Here is a 25,386-nt window from a genome sequence, read left to right as displayed (position 1 = left end):
CAGGGCCCATGTGAGATGCCTGTGCTGCAGATGAAAACTTAGCCTACAATGGGTCTGCTATGACGGACAAGCCATTTGCTGTGGAGAGTGGCTACCATCTTTGGGGCATTGTGATTGGTCCAGTCCATTGGAGCTAAGTGAAAGTCATCCATTCAGCAACCACCTAAAATTTGGGCATTTGGGTATTGTAACTCTTCGGTGGCCCGTAGGTTAAATGTAATGCAAAACACTACTAAAACCCAGCTACTCAATGAGATGACATTCATTTATGTTGTTAACTGTAATCCCATTAAAAACTGGAGGAAGTCAATCAAAAACGGTGATCTGCGGCCATAGTCACCGACCTACTGCCCTGCTTCCTGGCAACCACAGAGCTAGTCGCCTATTAGACACCTGTAATTTGTGATCTGAAAGCCATTTTATCTACTTTATAGAAAAATGCTTTTCCCTCCCTATCCAGGCAGGGTATGGTGGGTCTGACTCATCCAAAAGTATAATTTACTCATCGAGGTATCCATTACCAAGTCGATGGGATGGAGCGGTTGGACACTCCTGGGAGAGGATCAGCTGGCTTCTTTGTGTCCTCCACATCTTCCTTGCAAGCAGAAACCCTAGGATCTCCTTCCTACCCACTCAAAGGGACCTTGGATTGCTGCCCTTCACCAAGCACCATGTTATTTCACTGAGGCTCCCATCATGACTTAATGCCTTGCAATTTACTGATTTGTTCAGTGTGAAAAACCTCCCCTGGGTTAAAAGCTCTTGAAGGATTGGATTGAGTTGACCAAAAAGACACCTGCATGTGTGAGTCCCACGAAACTCTGTTACCTTCTCCAGGGAAAACAAAGGTCTTCGCGGATGTAATTGGGAATCATGAGAGCAGGCGGTCACCTTGCGTTATATCATGGCAAATGCTCTGATTGGAGGGAGGTGTGGGGAGACCAGAAACAGGAGCAGGAGGCAGTGTGATCTAGAGACTGGCGGCTGGAGCCAAGGAGCCGTGACGGCCAGCGGAGACTGGTGGGACCAAGGATTGCCTTTTCCAACCTTCCCAGAAGGAACAAGTTCTGCTGACTCCTTGATTTCAAGTTCATGGACAACAGAGCTGTGAAATCGTACCTTCCCTTGTTTGAAGCCACCAAATTCAAGGTCATCTCCTTCAGCAGCCACAAGAAGGAAGGAAGCATGTTTCCTTGGCACTGAGAGCCCAGACAGTAGCCATTCCATCAATGTGCGGGAAATGAATGAATCGAAGGGTATACTTATGAGGTGTTGTTGTTACACCACTCTGAGCTTCAGTCCTAGCTCTGCTCTGGGAGATCTGAGGCTCGTTTCCTGGTCTGTAAAGTGGAGGCTGCTGGAAGGACGGAGCCCAGTCAGGCATATAATACTCTGAGCGGGTGCCTGGTCCCTTTGGCATTTGAGCCACCCATGAGAGAAGGACCCCTGCTTAATTATTCCTTAACACTCCTCAGAGGTTATGTGGCTCTCAGCAATATTCACCTTTTTCATATATTTTCAATGCTCAGGTTGATAGCATCTTCCTCCATCAGAGTCACAATTTTTGCAGTCTCCCACTGCTGGAGAAAGCAATGAGGATTTCAGCCAAGTCATCGCCCTCGCCTGACTTAGCCATGTCTGTAGCTTCTGCAGAGAAGAAAATACACATATCGATCTCTCCTGCATCACTTGGATGCCAGACACCTGGCGCTTGCAAATGGGGAGAAGACGTGGACTGGAATCCGTCTGCAGTGAGTCGGCCTGATGCAGAAGAAACCATATCCCATCACACATACACACACACCCTTTTCTTCTTTCAGAGCAAAGCCTGTGTGAAGCCACCTAAACAAGCTCATCTCTGCTCAGTGCAGACCTTTCCCTTCAAACACTGCCTTTGGTGTGAGCTGACAACAGGATGGCAGCTGACCTACTCGGCTCTTTGTGCAGCATAGTGCCAATCAGCTTCTGTGTGGTGCCACTGAACCCTAACAGCCGCCTCATCAGTAGGAACAGTGTGTGTCCACATTTTCAAGTGAGGAAAGGAGGTTGGACAGGAAGGTTGCACCAGAGACTGGCTTTTCACTCCACAACCAAAATCTAGCCCAGGGTTTGACCTTGTTTCCAATCTGAGCCACACCTCTGAGTTGAGATGTCCACTCAGGAAGGTCAGTGCCCAGTGCTCTTGGGCATTTCCCCAGAAGGCCCAGCAATGAACTTGGGAGGATTATTTTCAACACATTGTATGAAGCAACAGATTGCCATGGCTTTTGTGGGAGGCAATTGGCCATCCGCATCAAAAGCTTAAGAAATGGTCTAACTCCTTCCTGACATTTGGCACAGCAGTTAATACCCACAAACCATACTGGAGTTCCTGGGTTAGACTCCTGTCTCCGCTTTCAATTCCAGCGTCCTGCTAATGTGCACCCTAGAGGGCAACAGTGAATGACTCAGGTACTTTAGTCCTGCCACCCACAAGGAATTCCCTGCCCTTGGTGCGGCCCAGCCCCCAGCTACTTCACGGGCATTTGGAGAATGAACCGGCAGATGCATTATCTCTCTGGCTGTCTTGGCCTCTCTGCTTTCCAAATAGAATGAAAATAGAAATTTAGGACCGGTGTTGTGCCACAGTGGGCTAAGCTGCCCACACTGGAGCACCTGTTCCAGTCCCACCCATTCTACATTCTACATTCAATCCAGCTTACTACTGAAGCTTCTAGAAAGGCAGCAGCAAATGGCCCGAGTAACTGGGCCCCTGACAGCCATGTGGTGGACTGGGATGAAGTTGCTGCTTTCTGGTATTAGCCTCGCCCAGTGTTGGTTGTTGCAGTCATTTCAGGCATGAAGCAGCAGACGTAACATCTTCTCTTTGTCCCTCCTTCTCTCTCTCTTTCTCCTATTTGCTCTGCCTTCCAAGTAAATACGTATCTAAAAATGTAGAAAATTTTAAATGGTCCAAATCCTTATATTCCATACATATGCATTATTTTAATTTATCCCAGATTTTTTTAGCTCCTGTAATTAAGGTGGATGTCAATATTGGTGGAATCTGTTGTGCTTGAGTCTCAATATAATGCTGCCACTTCCTAGGAATGCCACCTCGGGCAAGTTGTGTGTGCCATTTCTACTTGCTTCTCTCCCTTTAGAAAGGAGGAAGTAGCAATGATTGGTAAGACACTTCATGAGGATTGAAAGAGTTCAAACTACAGGGGTTGATGTGATGGCCAGCGTCCCACAGGGGCACCAGTTTAGGTCCCAGCTTCCCTACTTCCTATCAAGCTCCCTGCTTACAGCCCGGGAAAACAGTGGGAAAAAGTCCAAGTTTTGGGGATCCTGTACCCACATGGAGGCCAGGAAGAAACTCAGGGCTGCTGGCTTCAGCTCAGCTCCAGCCATTGCAGCCATTTGGGGAGTGAACCAGCAGGTGGAAGATCTTTCTCGCTAATGTATTTACAATAAAATAAATAAATCTTTAAAAAAATGAAAACTGCAAAGTGCTTCAAACAGTGCAAGCACTTTGTGTGTTAGCCACTTTCCATAAAATTCATTAATTCAGAGCAGTGCACTCATTTTTGCCTCAGTGGTTCCTCTTGTAGCTCACGTTGGCTCACTGGGATGGAAGTCCACATGTTTTCCAATCCTGGAGACATCTGCGATGGCCCCTTCTCATTCTGCTCCCTCGTCCTACATACCGGATGAGATTACTCAACCACACAGTCAGCCCATGTCTCTGAGAGGTCAAAGGGTGCGGGGGGACCAGTTAACAGGGAGTGAAAACAAGTGATTCGTAGCTATAGTGCCTGAAACCAGCTCCAAGAAGAGGAAGCAATTAAGTTTTAACCAGAAGGGGAGGAGTTTGTGTCGGAAAATCAACCCACCAGGCAAAATCTGGCTAAAACCTTCATAGGGTCTTTGCTTTCTCAACAGCCAACAGATACACAGATTCAGTGTTTACCTGCCACTGCCACCTTCACCACCGCAGACTTGAAAGAAGCTCCACGCTAGTTAGGTGAAATCCCCGCCAGGACATGGCTTTCCCTGTGGCTACTGTGGAAAAGCATCATAGGCACAGGTCAAAAACCTGACTTGCCGTCCTCCACCTGTACTTGCAGTGGTGTCGCTTCTACCTTGTAGACCTTCACGTCCCTAATTCACAGGGTTAGAGGGAACTAGAATAATACTTCTCATTTATGGATGAAATCCCAGAGAAGCATTGGACTCAGCACTATCTAAATGCAAATGAGTGATGGTATTAAGCAGAAAGACACATTCCATGTTCAGTGAGTAGCAAGAGACTGTGCTACTGTGATAGAGGTATTTCTTGTTCAACAATATGCACACGTTCTCATGGGTGGCCCTGCTCTTTGGCACGGGACATGATGCTAGCTGTAGCCAATGGGCTGTCAGTTGCAGTGACCATTACTTCCTGTGAAAGCATATACCAGCTGGTACTAAACCTACTTCATCCCTCTTCTTGCCTTGCTGTCTCTGAAGTTCATATGTTGGATCCTTGGTGCATCCATCAAGCTGTGTAGCAGACTTCCAGCTGACCTTGCTTAGATACATAGTATGTATGAGAAATTTAGCCTTTTGTATTAAACCACTGAGGTTTCAGATGCAACGGTTACCCCAGCAGAACTCAACCTGCTCTAACACAGCAGGTGAATGAGGACAGATGGATGTTGCTCCACAAACACTGGCATGAAAGAAAGGCAGCATTATTATTTGAAAGTCAAATCAAATGGAACTCTAGGTCCCCTTTCCTATTAGACTGGTTGAAAATTCACTGTCAGTCATCCCCTTTCCCCAAACTCCTCAGCCTCTAGCACAACCTGTGGGGTAGACCTCTCCATGTTCCATCAGTGGCACCATGCAGGGAACTGGCATGGCTGCATCTGTGTCAAACTCCAGCACATCACTGTTTGCTGAGATAGACTTTGTGATGTTCCAAACAAGTGTTTCCAGGTACCAGCCAGCAATTGCCCACCAGCTTGGATCACCTCCAGGAAACAGGCCAGACAGGAACTTAGTCAACATTCCTTTCCCATTCTTGGAGGTTCTTCCTGCTTCCCAAAAATGTTGTGCTTCCTCTTGCACTCCAAAGGAAGGCGTGATGGAAGCCTGTTGAAACTGATGAAACTTCCACTTAGTCCTGAATCCACGTATGCCTCAGTCACAGCTGCCCTCTAAGACGAGGAAGCACAAAGACCCCTGTGCTGCCTTCCTAGGATGGGGGAGGGTAAGCTTCTGGAAGCACAGAAACCACATTAATATCTCAATCAATTATCTTACCACATGGGTCACTGCTCAAGCTGAGGAGGAAATGGGCCCAAATCATAATCCACCTCTGTTTGTAAATCAGGTGGAAAATTAATACCCTAGAAATGAGCACAAGCTCATAGGTCAAAAACTTGAAAGAATTTCATCTGGGAGAGCCACAAGGAAATTTGTCAATAAACCAGGAAAATACATGCCCCGAGTCTAATCATTATTGTAACCTTCCACATTCAGATACCCCTGCGATCAAACACTTGTCTCCTTCAAATGCCCATATACCCGTGGAATTAGCAGTAGGGCAAACAACCCTGCCACTCTTAAAAATAAATGGATTCTGTAAATTGCTCACTAGGAGACTCAGAGTATAGATTTTTAGCAGCTTTCTGCACTCACAGAAAAAGAGAAGAGGATGTGGGTTCATCCAATGTCAGTGTCCTCTGCCAACGGGGTGGAGTATGTGTGTGTATGAAACACAGATTTCTTTATTTCAAGATTGCCCAGTCTAAGGATGAAAGCAACCGAAAGTGTGACAGTTAAGTATATCAATATTGCATCTTTTGCAAGTTATGTGTATGTTTGACCACCAGATGCTTGCTGACTCAAACTTGCTTTTAGTAAATATAGTAACATTTTAAATGTTGCTGTGCAGAAGGCATGCCAGGAGTGTAGGGGCTTTGAAGAAGGCTTTTATGCTGTGAAAACTATTAAGTCGCACCAGGTCCAAAATCTAGCAGAACACTTTGCAGACCATCCTCAAAGGATTAAGTGCTACATTTACTCACAGTTCTATGGCCCTAGCCCGGGCTTTGCAAACTTAGCATTGCATACACTGGGGACCAGATACTCTTCTGTTGTGCAGGGGTGTCCTTGGCTAGCTAGGCTATTTGCAGCCTTCCTTAACACTCCTGCTACCAACGCCAACAAGTAAAAATCTCCAGACACTGCCCCTGCAGGTGAAATCGCCGCTAGAAGCACAGGTCTCCGCAGGGAGGTGGGAGCCCATGGGGAGGAAGAACCTCAGACTGTGGCACCCCTGAGCTAGGGAACATCACATCAGGTTGAAACACTCCTTACTCCAAGGTTCATGTTTCCCAGACATGCGCTGTATGTGACATAAATCCAGGGTGTTAACATGGACGCTGTGGGAAACTGGGGAATGTCCTGTGGAATGTTCTGTGGAAATGACCGTGCACTTCTCCAAGCCTGGACTGCCTTTACGTACACTGCCCCTCACCCAGAGGAGTCCCCAGTGCAGCTCTTCCCAAATGTTATTTGTGTGGAGCCCCGGATGCTTAATAACCACCTTGGCGCTTAGCTCTGTGCTCAAGACTAGAATCCCAACTAGAAGGTGTCTATTGTTGCCCTGACTTGGGCCAGGAGATCAATTAGATGAGAGATCCAACTTTCCTTCTCCAGGGTATCAAATCCACCCACGTGCTTGACGATCAGCCTGAAAGTTGTGAAGGTGGAGATGTAGTTTTTCATAAGGCTCATAGACCTATCTCATGAAATGTCTCTCCTAGCTTGCTATAGTCATCTCACTCAATCTGGAGTCCTCTAGACTCAGAACTGTGAGGTCATCCAGAACCAACATGGTCTGAGTCGAATGAGCAAAACCATGAAAATTGTGTGTGTGTGTGTGTGTGTGTGTGTGTGTGTGTGTGTGTGTGTCGCATCTTAGGACACAAGGAGTAGCATTCCTAATTTATCATGATTTTCTGCATCAGGCAAGTCACTCAACCTTAGTCCTCCACTGCATGTAACTACCATTTATTGGGATTCCTCCACCAAGTGTCTGGAAGGTGTCCTCAGAGAGGACCTCCCCACCTAGGCTAAGTCTCCACACAGCATGATGGGCCTGCAGGATCCTCTGCATGGAGAGAAGGCTGGGACAGTGAGGAAGGGCTCAGAACGTCAAAGGGAGGAGTCTGAGGTGGCAAAAGACCAGGACGCAATCAGCATTGGAAGAAGCAATGATGGCAAACATGACCTGAAGCCAATTGGCCAGATTCTAATCACTGCTCCAGCTGCAGTTTCCTCATGTGGAAAGGGGGCTAACAGCAGACTTACCTCATTGGATTGTCTAATGAGTAATAAACTATGTACACCAAGTACTTCAGTCAAAGTGTTGGAATGGAACAAAGTTCCATCAGTGTTGACTCTTACCAGGGTGTGTGTGTGTGTGTGTGTGTGTGTGTGTGTGTGTGTGTGTGAGAGTGTGTCTAGGGAAGGTGAAAGTCAAGAGGAAGGGATGGGCACCAGCTAGAGAGGCAGAGTAGAAGGGCAAGGCTATGTGAATGTGCATCTGGCAAACCACTTAGGTGTTGCCCATCTCTGGGCTTTTATGTTCTAAGGAGAACTTGTTTCATTGGTTGACCAGGTCTGTTAACAGGTCTGTAGATGAGTTTCATGATCTGGCATGAGAGAAACAATCGTCTCTTTTCACTCCTAACCACCCAGCTCTCCCAGAGAAAGCCCTTAGGCATTGAAGAGGTGGCTCTTAGGAAACCCCTTTTGATGTGGCTCTCAAGAACAGCAATGCCCAAGGACCAATGCAATGCTTGGCAGTGTCCCATGGCTCCATCTGCTATACTTTGTATTCATTGACAACTGCCACCATAACAAATGGCCACAGCCTAGGTGGTTTTAAACAGCAGAAATGCATCCTCTCACATTTCTAGTGGCCAGAATTCCAAACCTAAGAGTTCTTCAAGGCCATGCTTCCCCACAAGTCCTAGAGGAGACTCTGTTCCAGCTTTATCCATTCCAGCTTTGGTGACTCCTGGCATCTCTTGGCTTCTGGCCACTTCACACCAATCCCTCCCTCTTCTTTCTGTCTTTCTGTCTTCTTCTCTGAGAATGATGGCGAGCATGTTTTCAGGATAAAGCCAGATAATCTAGGGTTATCTCTGCACCTTACGAGCCTTCCTCACCTCTGTCAGTCCCTTTGAACAGGTGACATACCATTCTGAGGTCCCTTTGGTCAGCACATCCCAGAAGATGCAAAACAAGACTTCATCCCAGTAGCAGAGCCCAGGTCACTAGGAGGCTCTGCAGGAGCCTCCTTCTTCCCCACAAGGGGTGTATGCACACCCTACACATGGAGGTCTAACAATCATGGTGTTCGTAACTCACCCAAACCGCCATTAGCTCATTTAATGCTCACTAAGAAGGTAGGTGAGCAGAGACACTGAGAATTCAGTCATCTTGCCCCACAGCTACGAGTGGCAGAGCCAGGACTCAAGATGAGAGATCTTCCTGTCTTGCCAACTCAAGACGATTTGCTGATTCATCCCAAACAGTGACTCAGCAATGCTTCCACCCATCTCCTGCACCTAAAACTGTTGACTGTGAGCTGAAGGAAACTTCCAAAGCAGGTGCACTTCTGTCTTAGGACACAAAATGCAGAGCGGAGGCATGGCATCCTTGTCTGAGGTCTGGCTGATGACTGAAGCCCCAGCTCACCAGCGTGGCTTGGAGCTCTTGTTGGACTTCTTTGGGCTCAGGAGAACTGAGATAAAGGGCTGAGAAGGAGGATGAACACCAGGAACTAAAAAGGGCAATGTGCTATTTAAGTCCACGGGATGGAGTGGGGAGGACACATCGGCATTCTTCAGCCTGACAGCCCACGGCATTCTGGGTTGGGAGTCAACCCGTTCTGCGGAAGATGCATTTTGAAGACAGTAGGTCACTCTACGCAATTCTGCAATGAATACGGGGAGCCAGCAGGGACTTACCCAATGCCCGCAGTCCTGGGAATAAAGTTCCCTGAAACAGTGACTGCCAGAAAATCCATCTCAAAAGCCTGTGTGCTTCTGAGCCCAACCCCTTGCACTCAGTGTGACACTTAACCTTCTCATAGGTAGAGCCAGCCAGCAGAGTCAGGAAGGCCTGTTAGGGCCCTGTCCTTCTCTAAAAGATGGTGACTGGACATGACATGCCAGGTGTTGAGGGGTTATTTCTGGGTTGTGCCTTGGACAATGGGCTACCAGAGATTTACCATGGTCAGGCCTCAGCCCAGTGTCCATCATGTCCGCTACGGGCTGGGAGCTGTAGAGTTGGAAACCAGGCAGAGAAAGGAGTCAGGCTGCAAGCAGGTTTTTCCACATAAGTATGAGATCTCAGAGGAAAAGCCACTGAGTCTTCAAACCACTAGTAACTTGTTGTATTTTCCTCATTCCAATCTTACACTAACTTAATGTTCACAATTGTGTACATTTCTTAACTAAAGATGCCTTTCTCTAAACTGTATAAGCAGCAGGTCCCTCTGAGTCATACAGGAGACAAGATTTCCCTACCCATGATGGCTGGGAAAAGAATAATAAGGAAATCTTCTTTGTAAGACCCAGTGTTGGGCCCGGCGCGGTGGCGCAGTGGTTAAGGTCCTCGCCTTGCATGCCCGGGATCCCATATGGGTGCCGGTTCTATCCCGGCAGCCCCGCTTCCCTTCCAGCTCCCTGCTTGTGGCCCGGGAAAGCAGTTAAGGACGGCCCAAAGCTTTGGGACCCTGCACCTGCGTGGGAGACCTGGAAGAAGTTCTGGATCCTGGCTTCAGATCGGCATAGCATCGGCCGTTGCGCTCACTTGGGGAGTGAATCATCGGACGGAAGATCTTCCTCTCTGTCTCTCCTCTCTGTATCTCTGCCTTTCCAATAAAAATATAATAATAAAAATAAATCTTTAAAAAAAAAAAGACCCAGTGTCAAGGATGAGAATGTTGAAACAGGTTAGACAGATGCAAGATTTAATTTGAAAGCAAGTACCATAGAGGCTCAGTAAAAGGTTTTTATAACATTCTTTACAAAAGAATGATTCTGGACTTTTTTTTAAGATTTATTTTTATCTTTGTTAGAAAATCAGATGTGCAAAGGGGAGAGACAGCAAGGAAGATCTTCCGTCCAATGTTTCAATCCCCAAGCAGCTACAATGTCCAGAGCTGAGCCAATCCAAAGCCAGGAGCCAGGAACTTCTTCCAGGTCTCCCACGTGGGTGCAGGGTCCCAAGGCTTTGGGCTGTCCTCCACTGCTTTCCCAGGCCACAAGCAGGGAGCTGGATGGGACGTAGGAGAGCCAGGACACAAATTAGCAGCACCCACGTGGGATCCCAGAGCCTGCGAGTTAAAGATCTAGCCCATTGAGCCATCGTGCCGGGCCCAACCTAACAAGTATTCACTGAGCATCTCTTGTGTACCAATCCTGAGGATCTAGTGTTAAGATAACGTGGAAATACTTCACCTGATGAATAAACAGAAGCTAATGCAAACTTGTGTAAGAGACAGATGCATCACATGATGCGACATAGAAACAGGAAGATGAGGCCCATCTACCCATCCAAGGCCCACTGCAGACTTCCAAGGAGCTGGACCTTGAGCAGGTTGACAGACAGGAAGGATGGAAAGGACAAGGGGCAGAGGAAAGGCCGGGTGGGTGGAGCATTGCCTTGGTGGCTGGAATGGAGGTGCATGGGTCTAGAGCAATGAGTCCTCAGCAATGGGAGTGTTCTACAACCAACACCATCCAAAGGGGTAGCAGGGATCCCGTGTAGCTACTACACTGGCATGCCTGAGGCTCTGAATTATTTTTAGAGATTTATTCATCCTTATTGGAAAGGAAAATTTACAGAGAGAGATCTTCCTTCTGCTCATTCACTCCCCACATGACCACAACGGCTAGAGCTGAGCTGATTCAAAGCCAGGAGCATCTTCCAGGTTACAAGGCTTGGGGCCATCCTCTGCTTCCATCCCAGGCCACAAGCAAGGAGCTGGATGGGAAGTGGAGCAGCCAGGACATGAACAAGCACCCATACGGGATGGTGACCCCTGCAGAAAGAGAATTAGTCCACTGAGCCACTGTGCTGGTCCCTAGGGTCTGAATTTTTAAGCCACCTATGTCCTGCTTTAACCTGACTTAGCCCTGGCTGTTGCTTGTTGCAACCATTTAGGAAGTGAAGCAGCAGATGAAAAATTCTTTCTTGCATTCTCAATATAAATAATTTTTTTTTAATTTAGGTGTAGAAAGCTCAAGAGTCTCTTGCTGAGCCTGACATTTTCCCCGAAGCCCACTTCATCTGACTTCTCCCACTGTTGGCTTCACCCTCTTTCTTATCAGTTTCCCTGATAAAGTCCCCGTGCTAGCCAGCAAGGCCAAGTGACCTTCAGCAGGTGGAAACCACAGCTGAGGCCCACGTGTGAAGGGCAGATTACGAGTTCGGTTTTCAACATGCTGGATGCAAGTGCTTTTCAAACAGGTGTTGGCCAGCTGTGAAACAGCTGCTTCTGTAAGTCAAGCTATGTGGGAACAGACTTGCTCATTCATTTGCACAAAGCCTAAAGCTGTTTTTTTTTTTCAGCCACAGTGGCAGAGAAGATAAAGTCTGTAGGGTACACAAAGGCTACAATATTTACTACCTTGTCCTTCAGAGAAATAAGCAGCTGGAAATATGGGTCTGCATCACAAAGGTATTGAGTTGTGAACCCTGGGCACACACATGATAAATGGGATCCATCAGAAGTGAGGCTACGGGGAGGAGGAGCAGAGCAAGCGAGAACCCCAGGAATGCTGGCGTCCTGTGGCCAGTCAGGAGGACAGAATGCGAGACAGAGACAAAGTAGCCAGAGATGTGAGAGTGTTCCTTCAAATTTCAAAGACCCGGGCAAGTACGTTGGTGTAGGAAACTAAGCCACCACTTACAGCGCCGGCATCCCATATGCACACCCATTCAAGTCCCAACTGCCCCACTTCCAATCCAGCTCCCTGTAACATACCTGGGAAAACAGCAGAAAATGGGCCAAGTCTTTGGGCCCCTGCATCCAAGTGGGAGACTCGGAAGAAGCTCCAGGCTCCTGGGTTCAGACCAGCCTAGCTCTAGCCATTGTGGCCATATTTAGGGAGTGAACCAGCAGATGGAGGACCAATATCACTCGCTCTCTCTCTCTCATATGTGTGTGTGTGTATCTGCCTTGCAAATAAAAATAAAATCTTAGAAAAAAACATTTTTGAAAGACCACGGGCAAGTATTTGGCACAAGAGTTAATATGCCCTTTGCAATGCCAACATCCCATAGCAGTGCCGGGTTCAAGTCCCAGCCCTGTTTCCGATTCCAGCTTCCTGCTAATGTGTACCTAGGAAGGCAGCAGGTGATGGATCAAACACTTGGGTACTCGCCACTCAAGAGAGGAGATTCATTTGGGATCCAGGGCTTCTGGCTTCCGGCTGGGCCAACATCACCAGCTATTATGGACATTAGTAAGAAGCAGAAAGGGAATCAGTGCATACAAAACAGGGTTAAGGACCTGGTGCAGTAGCCTTGCAGCTAAAGTCCTCGCGTTTGCACGTGCCAGGATCCCATGTGAGCGCTGACTGGTTCTAATCCCGGCAGCCCCACTTCCCATCCAGCTCCCAGCTTGTGGCCTGGGAAAGCAGTCAAGGATGGCCCAAAGCCTTGGGACTCTGCACCATGCGGGAAGACCTGAAGGAGGCTCCTGGCTTCTGGTTTCAGATAGGCACAGCTCAAGTCATTTGCTGCCAATTGAGGAGTGAATCAATGGATGGAAGACCTTCCTCTCTGCCTCTCCTCCTTTTTGTATATCTGACTTTCCAATAAAAATAAGTACATATTTAATAAGAAAACAGAGTTAAACTTTCAGAATAGCTAAATTGTTCCAACAAGAAAAGCATCAATTCCTTCTTGGGAAGTCCACCCCCATGCCAAAATGCCCCCCATCCGCTGGACTCCACCTCCCAACTCTGCTACACTGAGGAATTAAGGTTCCAACATATGAACTCTGGAACACGCTCGCACTTTAACACTCAGAAATATTATCAAACCACAGCAGTTGCCAGCACTGGCATTCATAGAGTGCTCCCTCTTTTTCTCTGTAGTAAATGTAAGTATTCCATTGATTAAAAATGCCCATGTTCTAGGATCAGGCGCGGTGGCCTCGCAACTAAAGTCCTCATTGTAAACGCTCCAGGATTCCATACAGGTGCTGGTTTGTGTCCCAGCCTCCCACTTCCCATCCAGCCTGCTTGTGGCCTGGGAAAGCTTAGTGCACGGCCCAAAGCCTTGGGACCCTGCACCCCATGGGAGTCCCAGCCAAAACTCCTGGCTCCTGGCTTCAGATCGGCTCAGCCCTAGCCATTGCAGCTGCTTGGGGAGTGAATCAGGGGATGGAGAATCTTCCTCTCTGTCTCTCCTCTTTGTATTATCTGACTTTCCAATAAAAACAAATAAATCTTTTTTTAAAATGCCCATGTTCTATATTGGACAGCTTGGATCTTTTACGTTCTTTAAGATTTATTTATTTGGAATACACAATAGCAGAGAGAGAGCTCTTCCACCTCCTGGGTCACTTTGCAAACACCTGCCAACAGCCAGGGCTGAACTTAGCCAAAACGAGGAGCCAAGCACTCCACTCAGGTATCCCACATGGGTTGCAAGGATCCAAGTACTTGAGCCATCAGCGGCCGCCTCCCAGGGTGCTCCTCAGCAGAACACAAGACTAGAAGCAAAGACAGGACTCTCTCCCAGGTACTCAGGTCAGGATTCAGGCAGCCCACTCAGCAGCTTAGTCCACTGTGCCACAACTCCCCAGCTTCCAGCTGAAGCTTCTTCCCATTAATGCATACCCCAGAAGGCTGCAGACAATGGCTCAAGTAATTGGGTCCCTGCCACCCATGTGGGAGCCTGGCTGAAATTCCCAATGCCTGGTCCTGGCCTAGGCCAGCCCCAACTGTTAGCATTTAGCATCTGAGGATATATTCTGTATTATGCTGAAATGTTAAGTTTTGCTAGAGGTACAAAGATGAACAAGACATTCCTTTGTCCACCGTTTGTCAGGAGGAATGAGACAAGTGCCTAAATTACTGTAACTGGGACTATGGCCAGATCAATGGAAGAAACAGGAGCTATACTGGAACTGAGGAAGGATGGGGGAAATGTTCAAAGAGGAACTTCCAGGGGAGTTGAGCCCTGATGACTAGGATGGGTTACTGAAAATGAAAATGGGAAATTTCGAGGTGAAGGAGCAACAGGAGACAGGGAGGGAAGTGTGAGAATACGAAGCACAGAACTGGGGTAGGAGGGAAATGCAGACAGGACAAAATCTGGACTGGAGTTCATGGTCCATGAGAACCTCTTGAGGACTTTGTCAGACAGACACACAGTCTTAGAACTCTGCATGGGATGGTCAACTTGACAATGAACCTGGAACGAAGAGAGTGAAAGAGCGAGGCCACGCATGTCAGTTAAGAGTATAATCCGATGTCTCGGTGAGCGTGTCGAGCTCAGGCACAAACATCAGAAAGAAAAAGGAAAATTGGAAAGGAGGGGCTGCTGAATTTGGAAATGATTTAGAAGGAAAAGAAAGCAAGGTTTATCCATGCTTTGCAGCTGGGAAAACTCTGGAACGGTGAGCTCTGTGGTTTTGGAGAACACACAGTTACCAACTTCCCTTCCAATCCTATGCCAGCCGCCCCACGTTCACAGCCATCAGCGAATATCGTGTCTCTCTTTGTTTTGTCTAATACCAAAATTATTCCCAAAGGGCCTGACCCCAACTTCTCAGGAACACACAAATATAACAAACACATCTCTGCCCTAAAACTAAGTGGGAAGTCTTATTCTGTCGTTTGTTTCGCTAAGACAAGGAAATATAGACACAAGGGAGTTTTCAGACCTGAAGCCATGGGTCAAAGACTAGGAGTGTTGGGAGCCAGGCCAAACCTCTAAGAAGCCTCTGGATCCTTCCGGAACCTTTCGTCTGAGTCACAGCTGTCTCCCCTCCTGGCCCGAGGCACTCACAGCACTTGGCAAGTTCATGCTGCTCCCCCTAGCAACTCCACCCTTGGGATCCCACAAGGAACCAGGCATAGACTGACACCCTCCACATACTCTCTGCTCCCTGAATTCCAGAAAACAGAAAAGGACCCAGGCCCCCCACTTAGCCCATCTAAGTGCCTGCTCCAGGCCTTGTACCTCCTCCTTAGTCAGCGGGTTCCTGCTCCCACACCCGAGTCAGACCCGCCCAAGGATTTCTCTCTAATGCCTGCATTACTTGGTCTCTGCTTGTTATGCACACCCAAAGACCACAGGGACAAGCTACAGCAAGGTCCCACAGCCCATGACTGATCAGTAACCATGCAGACATGCCAAAGCAAGCAGATGGCGCTAAAGCAGCAGTGTGACACAGCTATCTTTCCTTGTTTCTGGAATGTTCCACAGCATTCTTCTCTGGCTTGCAATGATGACTGTTTCTAATTATCCAGGAGAACAGTGATTTGAAAACTCACCCACCCCAGCTCTAGCCTCACAAACAGTGAAAATAACAGCTAAAAATAACAGCCAAGGGATATGGTCCCTGCCACACACGTGGGAGATGTGGGTTGAGTTCCTGGCTCCTGGCATTGCCTTGGCCTAGGGCATTTGAGGTATGAACCAGCACACCCTAAGATTCTCTCTCTCTCTCCTCTCTTGACCTCTAAAATAAAATGAAGTAAAAATAGCAACCATTCTTGGAGGTCTAATCTTTGGCTGGATACTACTGCAGTTAAACTTTTTTTTTTAATATTTATTGTATGTATTTGAAGGTAGACCAACAAAGAGACAGAAAGAAGAGAGAGAGATCCACCCCCTGGCTCACTTCCCTAATGCTGAGGACAACAGGGCCTGGCCAAAGCCAGGAGCCTGTGACTCTAGCGGGGCCTCCAGGTCAGGGGACAGGGACTCAGACACTGGAGTCGTCACCTATTGTCTCCCAGGAAGTCAGGTTCAAACGCAGAGTGGGGACTTGAACCCAGGCACTCGGATATGGGATATGAGTGTCCCCAGCAGTGCCTTAACCCTCAGCACTGAGTCCTGATGGCCTTTAATGAGGTCATTGCAAGGATCCTCATTCCCCACTCTGCATAAACTGAGGCTCACAGGGCTTAAAACATCTTGAAAGTTATTGCTTTGCCCTCCATGTGGCTAAGACCATAGGTCTGGTGCACAGAGCTAAAAGCCAAGGTCATTCCACTGGAAGAGGCCCAGGCAGGTCTCTGTAATACAAACTCCACGGACTTTCCCCTGATTGCACTCCAGATTGGGTCCTGTCCAATCACTGTGCACTCTGTGACACGCTCACCTCGTTCCAGCAGAGGTCAAGCTGTGTGTCTGTCATCACTGTTGTCACAGCCACACCTTGTGCCTGCCCTTGGGCTGTTTCTTCTAGACTGGGGGAAGATAAACAAAAGGTGCTTGCTGGAGCTGGGAGTACTTGCGATGATCCCTGGAGGAGCTGTGTGGGGGAGGACCAGCATCCAGACTGAATCTTGTAAGCTTCCCCAGACAAAGATGTAGGGAAACAGACATGTGTGTGATGGGGGAGGGAGAGGAAGCAGGGAAGGAAGAAAGGAAGGGAGAGAGGGAAGGAGGGAAGGAGGGAAGGAGGGAAGGAAGGAAGGAAGGAAGGAAGGAAGGAAGGAAGGAAGGAAGGAAGGAAGGAAGGAAGGAAGGAAGGGAGGAAGGGAGGGAGGGAGGGAGGGAGGGAGGAAAAGAGAGAGAGCAGTGATTCTAGTTGAGTGTAGAGATGAAACAAGGGTTTAATTAAACACTGCTTAATAGTCTTTGCTGTCAGTGTTTAATTAAACCCTTGTTTCAAAGACTATTAAGAAGGGTACCTGTCATTTTGATCCTGGGGAAGTGGTGCTGCTTGTTTAAGAATCGAAGTCCGAAGTCCCTAAAAAGAATGTGGAAACAATGATCTTACTAACCTTCCTGTAGCCCTTGACCCTTTGTGCCCTGATCAACTATGTAAAGATCATCAAAATAAGATAATAAGTTAAAAAAAAAAAAGAATCAACATCCCTAATAATTATGGACATGGGGAATGATTTCTCACTTTTGCCTGGACGCTGTGGGTCTCAGGTGGCAGGCTCCCTTCCCCATGGTACGGGCTGTGTAAGGTAGGCGCTGACACTTGCTTTTAGAATCCATGAGTCAAGGCATCTGACAGCACCTGACAGCAAGAGGGGGAAAGTGTGTTTCATTCAGATATCGGAGAAGTGCAGCATCCGGGCACTAAAGGACGCCACTGGGCACATGTGCTGGGTGCTTCCAGTTCTCTGCTTTCTTCACACTGAGCTTGCTGGCAGCCAGCAGCCTCACATTTATCGGTTTCTTAGAGCTGAGAGTCCCAGGAAAAGAGACTTACTCTTCTCAGGTAGTCCCTGAGAAGTTTCTAGAAATCCTCGGTTTGGGACCACTTGGGACATTGGCAAATGTCTGAACTAACACCAGAGCCAAAGGGATGGGGGAATTGCAATTTGAAGTTGTTAAGTCACAGACCACCTGGGTGGTCTTGCCAGGACAAGGAAAAGCAGTGTATAGAGTAAAGAGGAAACGTATAAAGTAAAATATGAAGGCTACTTATCAACAGGGTGGGGAGACATTTCTTCTGTCAAGGGCCATTTGGGTATTTCTAACATCATTTGTGAGCCATATAAGATTATCAACATAAAAGCTAGCCTGCTCTAGATGTATTGAATTTCAAGTCCCACCTGCAGTTGCCTTGTGCAGGACCAGACCCAGGTTTTTTACTGGCCTTATGTGGGCCATGGGTCAGATGCATCCCACCCCAAGCCAGGCGTGCTATTACCGAATTTGTAAGTCAGTGCCTGACTTGCACCTTAGCTTCCAAACCAGCTTCCTAAAAGGCAGCAGGTGAACGGTCCAAGTACTTGGGTTTCTGTCCTCCATGGGGAAGACCCTGCCTGAGTTCCTAGCTCCTGGCCTCAACCTGGTCTAGCCCTGACTGTTACCAGCATTTGAACCAAGGATGGAAAATCTTTGCCTCTCTCCTTCTCTCTTTTTAACCCCCTAAAGCCAATTAATTAGTTAATTAATTAAAACTTTTAAAAGAGCAATAAGTGGAACTAGTCCTACTAGCTGTTTTATATTTTATAAAAACTATTTTATAAAGAAAGCTAAAAAGGGGCCCGCGTTAAGCTCCTCTGGTGACACAGGCGTTCCCTACGGATCCTGGCTCAAGATGAGGCTGCTCCACTTCTGATCTGGCTCCCTGCTGATATGCCTGAAAAAGCAGCAGAGGACGGCCCAAACGGTTGGACCCCTGGACCAATGTGAGACCTGAAGGAAGTTCAAAGTTCCTTGCTTAGCCCTGCCCGCTGAAGCCATCTGGGGGAATGAACCAACAGAAGGCAGATCTCACTCTGTCTCTCCCTCTGTCTCCTTAACTTTGCCTTTCAAACAGATTTTAAAAACAAAAAAACTGAAGAATTCCAAACAGTATCATACTGAAGAATGGGTTAGACAGAACAGGCAACACAAAGCAGATGCCAGAACTAGACCCAAATCAATAAATCTTTTTTTAAAACTAGATTCCAGAGTAGGCGTTTGGCACAGCAGCTGACACACAGGTTGGGATAGCAGTCGGGATCCCGGTTCCACGTCTATAATTCTGCTGCTGTTTGGGCAGTGGCTTAGTAAATATGAGATCTCGCTGTCTATCACTGTACTTTTTCAAAGAAATTAATAAATAAAATGTTAAGAAAAAGGAACAGACCCAAATATAAATGAAGTTTGTCATAGGATAATACTTCACACCCATAAGATTAAAAGATGGATTGTTTAATGAATGACATTTAAAGACCTGGCTAGTCATCTGGGAGAAAAAAAAAGACAAACTCACGTTAAGACCTTTTACCTACGTAAAGCTCAGATTTAGCAGTTATTTAAAAGGAAGAAAAAAATGAAGCCACCATGCTTTAGTTTGTTTTTATATCCTTGTAATTTCAAAATGAGACAACTCTTTCTAAGAAGCTAAAGCCACAAGGAAAAGATCCAATATTTCAAACTTGTACAAATAAACATTTTTGCATGAGGAAAAAAAAATCACCAAAAGTCAAGATTCACAACAAACTGGAGAAAGTTATTCACAAATCATACAGAAATTGAGTCATTTCCTCAATGTAGAAAAGCAATTGGAAAAGGACTAACTACCCAATACTTCCATGGGCAAAAGAAATGCAAATACTTTTGAACAAGAATAGACATGTAACTTGAGATATACCAGGTTGCAGGCACTTGGCCTGCCGGTTGAGAGCCAGCCTGGTTCTCTCACATATCACTTACTGGAGTACCTGCATTCAAGCCATCATTCCATTCCTGATTGCAGCCTTCTGCTGGCATACAAGCGGGGGCGCAGCAGGTGGTGCCTCAACCACAGGGCTCCACTACCTGAGCATTGAGTTCCCAGCTCCTGCTTGTTGCACGCACTTGGGAAGTGAGCCAGCAGAGAGAGAGCTCCGACTGTCTCTGTATCTTTGTCTTTTAAATCAATAGAGTGGGCGCTTGGTACAAGAGTTAAGATGCAGACATTCCGTATTGGGGTGCCTGTGTTCTTGTTCTTCTTGCTACGGCACACCTTGGGGGGCAGCAAGCCATGGTTCAAATACCTGAGCCTATATGCCACACAATGTAAGTGACTGAGTTCTAGACTCCCGGCTTCAGCCTCTCCCAGGCCTGCTTCAGTCCCTGCTGTGGCAGACATTTGGAGAGCAAACCAGCACGTGGAAAATCTGTCTCTCCCTCACTGTCCCTTCCTCTGCCTTTCAAATAAAATATTTGAAAGGATTTTCTTTAAAACAAAATACGGTGGGGGCCCAGCACGGTAGCCTAGTGGCTAAAGTCATCACCTTGCTTACACTGGGATTCCATATGTACGCTGGTTCGTGTCCCAGCTGCTCCACTTTCCATCCAGATCCCTGCTTGTGGCCTGGAAAAGCAGACAAGGACAGCCCAAAGCCTTGGGACCCTGCACCCACGTGGGAGATCCAGAAGTTCCTGACTCCTGGCTTTTAATCAGCTCAGCTCTACTTATTACAGCCACTTAGGGAGTGAACCACTGGATGGAAAGTCTTTTCTCTGTTTTCTCCTTCTCTCTGGCAATCTGCCTTTCCAGTAAAAATAAATAAACCTTTAAGGAAAATACACTGTACCTACAAAACTATCACGGAAAATAAAAGCAATAAAAGATAAATTTAAAAAGCACACTGTTCACCCAATTACACTGATTAAGACCAAACGTGAATGCTGCGGTGAACAAGAGTGCAGGAACGTGGCCTCGTACCACGTAAGGGATTCCGAAAGCAGCATCTCTGCTCTGGGGCCTGAGTGTCTGTCCAGCATCTTAACCGCTGGGCCAAAGGCTGCCTCTCCTGTGTCTCCCACATGCGCTCTATAAAATCCACCCCGGCGTGGAACCTAATTATCTTGTCAGTAGGGCTGGAGTTCAGGCTCAGCAGAGAGCGGTTTAGTATCTGCAACATCAGCCCATCCACGGCGCTCAAAGGACTCTGTCCCACACATGCACTTTCACATTTAGGAAACACCCCCATACCATGAAACATCGTAATAACATTTGTCAGGGCAAAAGAGCTCAACGGGGGATTTCACCAGGTCTTAGTGCATTCGGGCTGCTTGGACAGCTCATCAAAGAGCAGAGCTTCATGTTCTGCTGCCTGGAGGCCGGGAGGTCCATGACGGGAGCACCACCAGTAGGCTTGGTGTCTGGGGAGCACTTGTCTCCTGCTCGCAGCGTCCTCCTGCGCTGGAGGCCCGAGCGAGCGTGCACTGAGTTCCCAGCTCCTCCCTGGTGCAGGGGAGTGAACCAGCCTCATTCGTGAGGCCTCAGCTGAAGGGTTTCCCTTCATAGGAAGGCAGGGGAGCAAACATTCAGATCATTCAGGTTGTCACCTCAGTTGCCTCCGGGACAGGGAAGAGGACCACGACGAAGATGTCCCACACTCAGACGTTTAGATCCTGTAAATATATTTTGCTATTCAAAAGTAAGTAGAATTCAACATTTGAAAACTATTCCTTTTGTCTAAAAAAGAGGTGCTGTTCCTTTTAGAAAACAATTTGTGAAGAAGCAAACCCAAGCAGAAGGCACCATGATCCACCCTCGAAGTCATGTGGCTTAGACAACTAAGTTTTATTTGTATGGATGGAAGCGGCAGCCATCAACACATTCTGTTTTGCTTTTGTCTTGAGAAGTAAACTCTGCTTTAACAACAACAACAACAAAAAAAATCAGCATTTTCTTAGCTGGTAATGCCACTACAGACACACATTCTATGCAAATACATTTTATATATCCATTTAAAATAGCATGATTTTTACTGTTGCCGCACTGAGCTACCATCTTAGACTCTTTTCCCCCTTATGCATAACAAGAGAAAAAGCCTTTTTATACCTATAAGTACACAGTGATCATCAAAGAACAGGCCAGTGATGCGATGGAAACCAGCCCTGCCAAAGCAGGGGGGAAAAGCTCGGGTTTGTAATATTTGCCCATTCCTGTGGTGTCAATATAACCACCATAGCTGCCTGTCCATGCCCACGGTAGCCGTGCCCCTGCTGGCCGCCCACGAGGGAGCAAAGGGCAAGCCAGAGAAGTTGATGAGAGAGGCTCCCGGGAGTCCCTGCTTCCTCAACTATGACAGCAAGAACAGGAGGGGCGAGGAAGAGCACCCCAGAGCCATAGGTTCCCTCACCGCCCCTGACAGTCACCGTGACCGAGCTAAGCTGCGGTCTGCTCCAGTCCGGAGGTTGCATCCGTTTGCCACATTTGCTTTTGGCTTTGGATACTGTTGTCCCCAGCTGCGGTCGTAGCTGGAATCCATTAGCTCTCAGCCCCACTTCAGAAAACTCCCACTTCCTCCCCAAACCCTGCCTGGCTAGCGTAGTGGTCCCTCCCCAGATCCTGCCTAACTGGTTTGCTGCACTGGCCTGGTTCAGGGTGACTGACTTAGCTAACGACTTCCCACTCTTCCCAGCAGACTCCCAGGGGAACTGCCCAGTTCCTTAGCTCAGCATCCTTCGCTCCGGAGCAGCCTTGGGAACCAGAGTCTGACCTGGTTTTGTTTTGAAGTAGAAATAAGCACTCAACGAGTAAGAAAAGGCTGGTTGGAGGCTACAGATCTGGTCAACAATTTGGCCTTTCTCTTGATTTTCATATAATGCTGGGTCTGAAGTAGTTTAACAAAAATGGCTCCTTTGTCCAGGCGGGGATAGCAGGTGGCCGGATTGATGAAGCGGCTATTGATCTCCAAGGGTAAATGAGGCAGGCTACAGTCCCTTTAACTCAATCCCAAGCTGGAAGGATACCTGCTGTCCAGGAAGTGCCCACGTCTGGCCATGATAGGGTGTTCCTTAGCCGGTCTGTTCAGTTCGTCCAGGGTCCAGGAGCACCTGCCCCATCCTGTGGTCCAAACACGATGATCCTTTAGGGAGCAGTGCAGTTGCTGCTCCCCCGTCCACAGTCCTGTGTCTACTTCATCATTCAGCATCCCTCCCTTCTCCACAATCCTCACGCGTTGCCATGTGAACCACATGCCTGGGTAGTTGATTTACAGCGGCCTTATATTTCGCTCTAATTATTTCAGAGGCATGCCACCTGTCTCCCAACCTAGACGCAGTGTTGCTAAATGGCAGGGCCGTGTTTTTGCATTTTGATTTCGATCTCGGCTTTTGGCTTCGGAGCAGTGTGGTTGATGGATTGCTCTTTTCCTCGATGACGCACCAGTTCAGCTCCAAGCCCACTGAGGTCCCTACTCTCCATCCTTCCCATTCTCACCGACTACTTCCCAACTCCTCAACACATGAAATATTAATAGACACAATACCTAGGACCAGGATTTGGGGCGGGGGAGTGCACAAAGAGGCTGTGGCACAGATCGAACGAGACCCACCTGCCTCTTTCCTTCCCAGAGCGTGCGTGTTGCGGATGGATTGCGTGCGCCTGTTTCCTGGGAGGATGGGGGAGGGAGAAGGAAGGCAGGACAGCTTCCCACCCCACCCCGCCCCCACGGTATCCCAAGCACAGTTTAAAGCCTGGCACATACCAGCACTGAGTGAAAGGAGTGTGTGGAAGGCAGAGGAGGCACTCCAGCAGGTGTCCGCTGCTGCTTCCTCCAATTAAAAAAGGGGGAAAAAACTAACACAAACAAACTCCCGGGCTCTTTCAGACGACACAAGATCTACAGAGAGCAGATGAACCTCACCTCGTCCGAGCCCCCGCTGCAGCTGCGACTCGAGGCCAGCTGGGTCCAATTCCACCTGGGCATCAACAGCCGCGGGCTGTACTCGCCATCCAGTCGTGTGGTCAGCGACCTCCTACACGACATGAGGCACTTCCCTACCATCAGCGCCGGTGCGGTTGGTTCCAGGAGTCAGGCAAGGGAGGCTGAGCTTTTCCCAAGAGAGGCTGGCTGAACGGCGGCGTGGGGCCAGAGGAAGGATGGGCGGGATGGGAGTGGGGGAGGCTGTGGCTCTATTCCCCTTTGAAAGAGATCTTGTAAATCTAACCTCATCAAGATTTCATTACCAGAAGCACTGGAGGGGTTGGGCGCCCTTGGAGAAGGGCGACTCCTACTGTTCATTGTTGAGTTTCTTTTTTGAGCTGAGAGGCGTGTCGCGTCTCACACAGGACCACAGGCACCATGGATGCCGTGGTTGCCATTTCACAGATGGAAAAGCAGAGATTCAGAGATAGGAGATAACCTGCTGAAGGAGCCAGGGAGGAGACTGGGACTCAAGTCTCCACATCCGTGCCTGGAAGTGGTATAGTGTGTGCACTGACAGCAAATTCTTAGCAAGGAAGAAACTGGAATTGGTCTCCCAGACTTGGTCTCCTAGACCTGTTGCAGTGTCCACCCAAGGACTGGAGAGTGTGGGCCCCGGGTTGGAGTTGAGTGGGAGGCTGCACCCACCTTGGGCTACAGGAGAGCTGCTAGCAAAGGGCCAAAGGCCCAGGTGACATTCCAGTCGCCCATCCTAGTGAGTGAAAATCAAGGGTCCTGCTGTGGTTGGCTCCCCTACGGACAGGGCTGGGAGAACTCATCGCCTCTCTCCTCCTTCACAGATTACAGTCAGGATGAGAAAGCCTTGCTGGGGGCCTGTGACTGCACCCAGAGTAAGTATCCTAACCCCACCTGCTTCCAGCACCTCACCATCACAGCATTAATTCCCAGTGGGGTCCTGACCAGGAATGGAAGATGGAGAAGAACTGCTCTATTCTGCCTAATCTCTGGGACTTCACACTTCCTCCTCTGAGCCCTTCTCCCAACCCCCCACCCCCACGCCACCCAGCAGCAGTACAAAAAGCAAAGACATGTACAGGACGCACTAATGCAGGCCCCCATCAGCAGCTGCTGGTCCAGGCACCCCAAGGAGCTTCTTAGAAATGGGGAAATCCAATCTGCACACTGATTTCTGACTCAACAATCTGGGTTTTAACATGAAGTAGAGTGAGTGCCATTTCAAATTGAACAAGCAATGTGTACAAGGCAGTAGTTCTGCGAGGCCAGAAACACCGGGGAAGCTTTTATTAGCATCACTTCCCCAGGTGAGGCCCAGGCATCTGTGGTTTTTAAATACTGTGCAATTCTAATGCAGCTTGAATCCCTCAGGGACAAATGATTAATAGAATCAAAAAGGTAGGCCAGTGTAGCCATGTTCCCTGCTGGGGACACTGCGAACTGGTTACAGGTGGCCCTGGACACTGAGGCCCCCAGCAGGCCACAAGTAGCCTCCATTTGTTTACCTCTGTTTGGGTGGACATGGGAGACATTTCTGCAAGTGACACGATGTATCAGAGGTGTGAAAGATAAAAGTCTAGAGGGCCCTGTATCCCTTTTCCTCTCCCTAAACACCTGCTATGCACTATGCTACAGAAAACAAAGCAAGGCAGGACTTGCTAACGGATAGAACAGGATGAGGCCAGTGAGGTGACCCAGATGAAAATAGTTCTCTCTTTTTTTTAGTTTTTATTTATTTATATGAGAAGCAGAGAGAGCCTCAACAGCTAGGCAAAACCAAGAGATGGGAGCTCGATTCAGGCCTTCCCACAGGGACCTGATACTGGAACCATCACTGGTGCCCTCTCAGGATGGCATTAAGGGAGCTGGAAAACCAACGCTGGATACCTAATCCATGTGCTGTGCCCGTCCCAAGCACTGGGCTAAATGCCTGCCCCACCCCCTGCCAAGATGTCAGGAAGCAAAGGTCCCAGCCCAGGTGTCCTTGGCTAGGAAGATAAACTAGTCTGCAAAG

General features: G+C 48.2%; 1 protein-coding gene across 1 annotated transcript in view; it reads left to right on the top strand.

Annotated features, from left to right (window-relative positions):
* Positions 1-25,386, top strand: part of FAM20A (FAM20A golgi associated secretory pathway pseudokinase) — a 45,661-nt gene that overhangs the window by 11,736 nt on the left and 8,539 nt on the right. The window contains exons 2-3 of the mRNA XM_040989567.1: positions 23,301-23,485; positions 24,197-24,247. Coding sequence (XP_040845501.1) covers positions 23,301-23,485; positions 24,197-24,247 — 236 coding nt within the window. The remainder of the gene's footprint in view (positions 1-23,300; positions 23,486-24,196; positions 24,248-25,386) is intronic.

This window comes from Ochotona curzoniae, unplaced genomic scaffold, assembly GCF_017591425.1.
Source record: "Ochotona curzoniae isolate NIBS_2020 unplaced genomic scaffold, NIBS_Ocur_1.0 contig_523, whole genome shotgun sequence".
In the NCBI taxonomy this organism is placed as follows: Eukaryota; Metazoa; Chordata; class Mammalia; order Lagomorpha; family Ochotonidae; genus Ochotona; species Ochotona curzoniae.
Note: the sequence above shows the minus strand (reverse complement) of the source record. Positions and strands in the feature narration are given on the sequence as shown.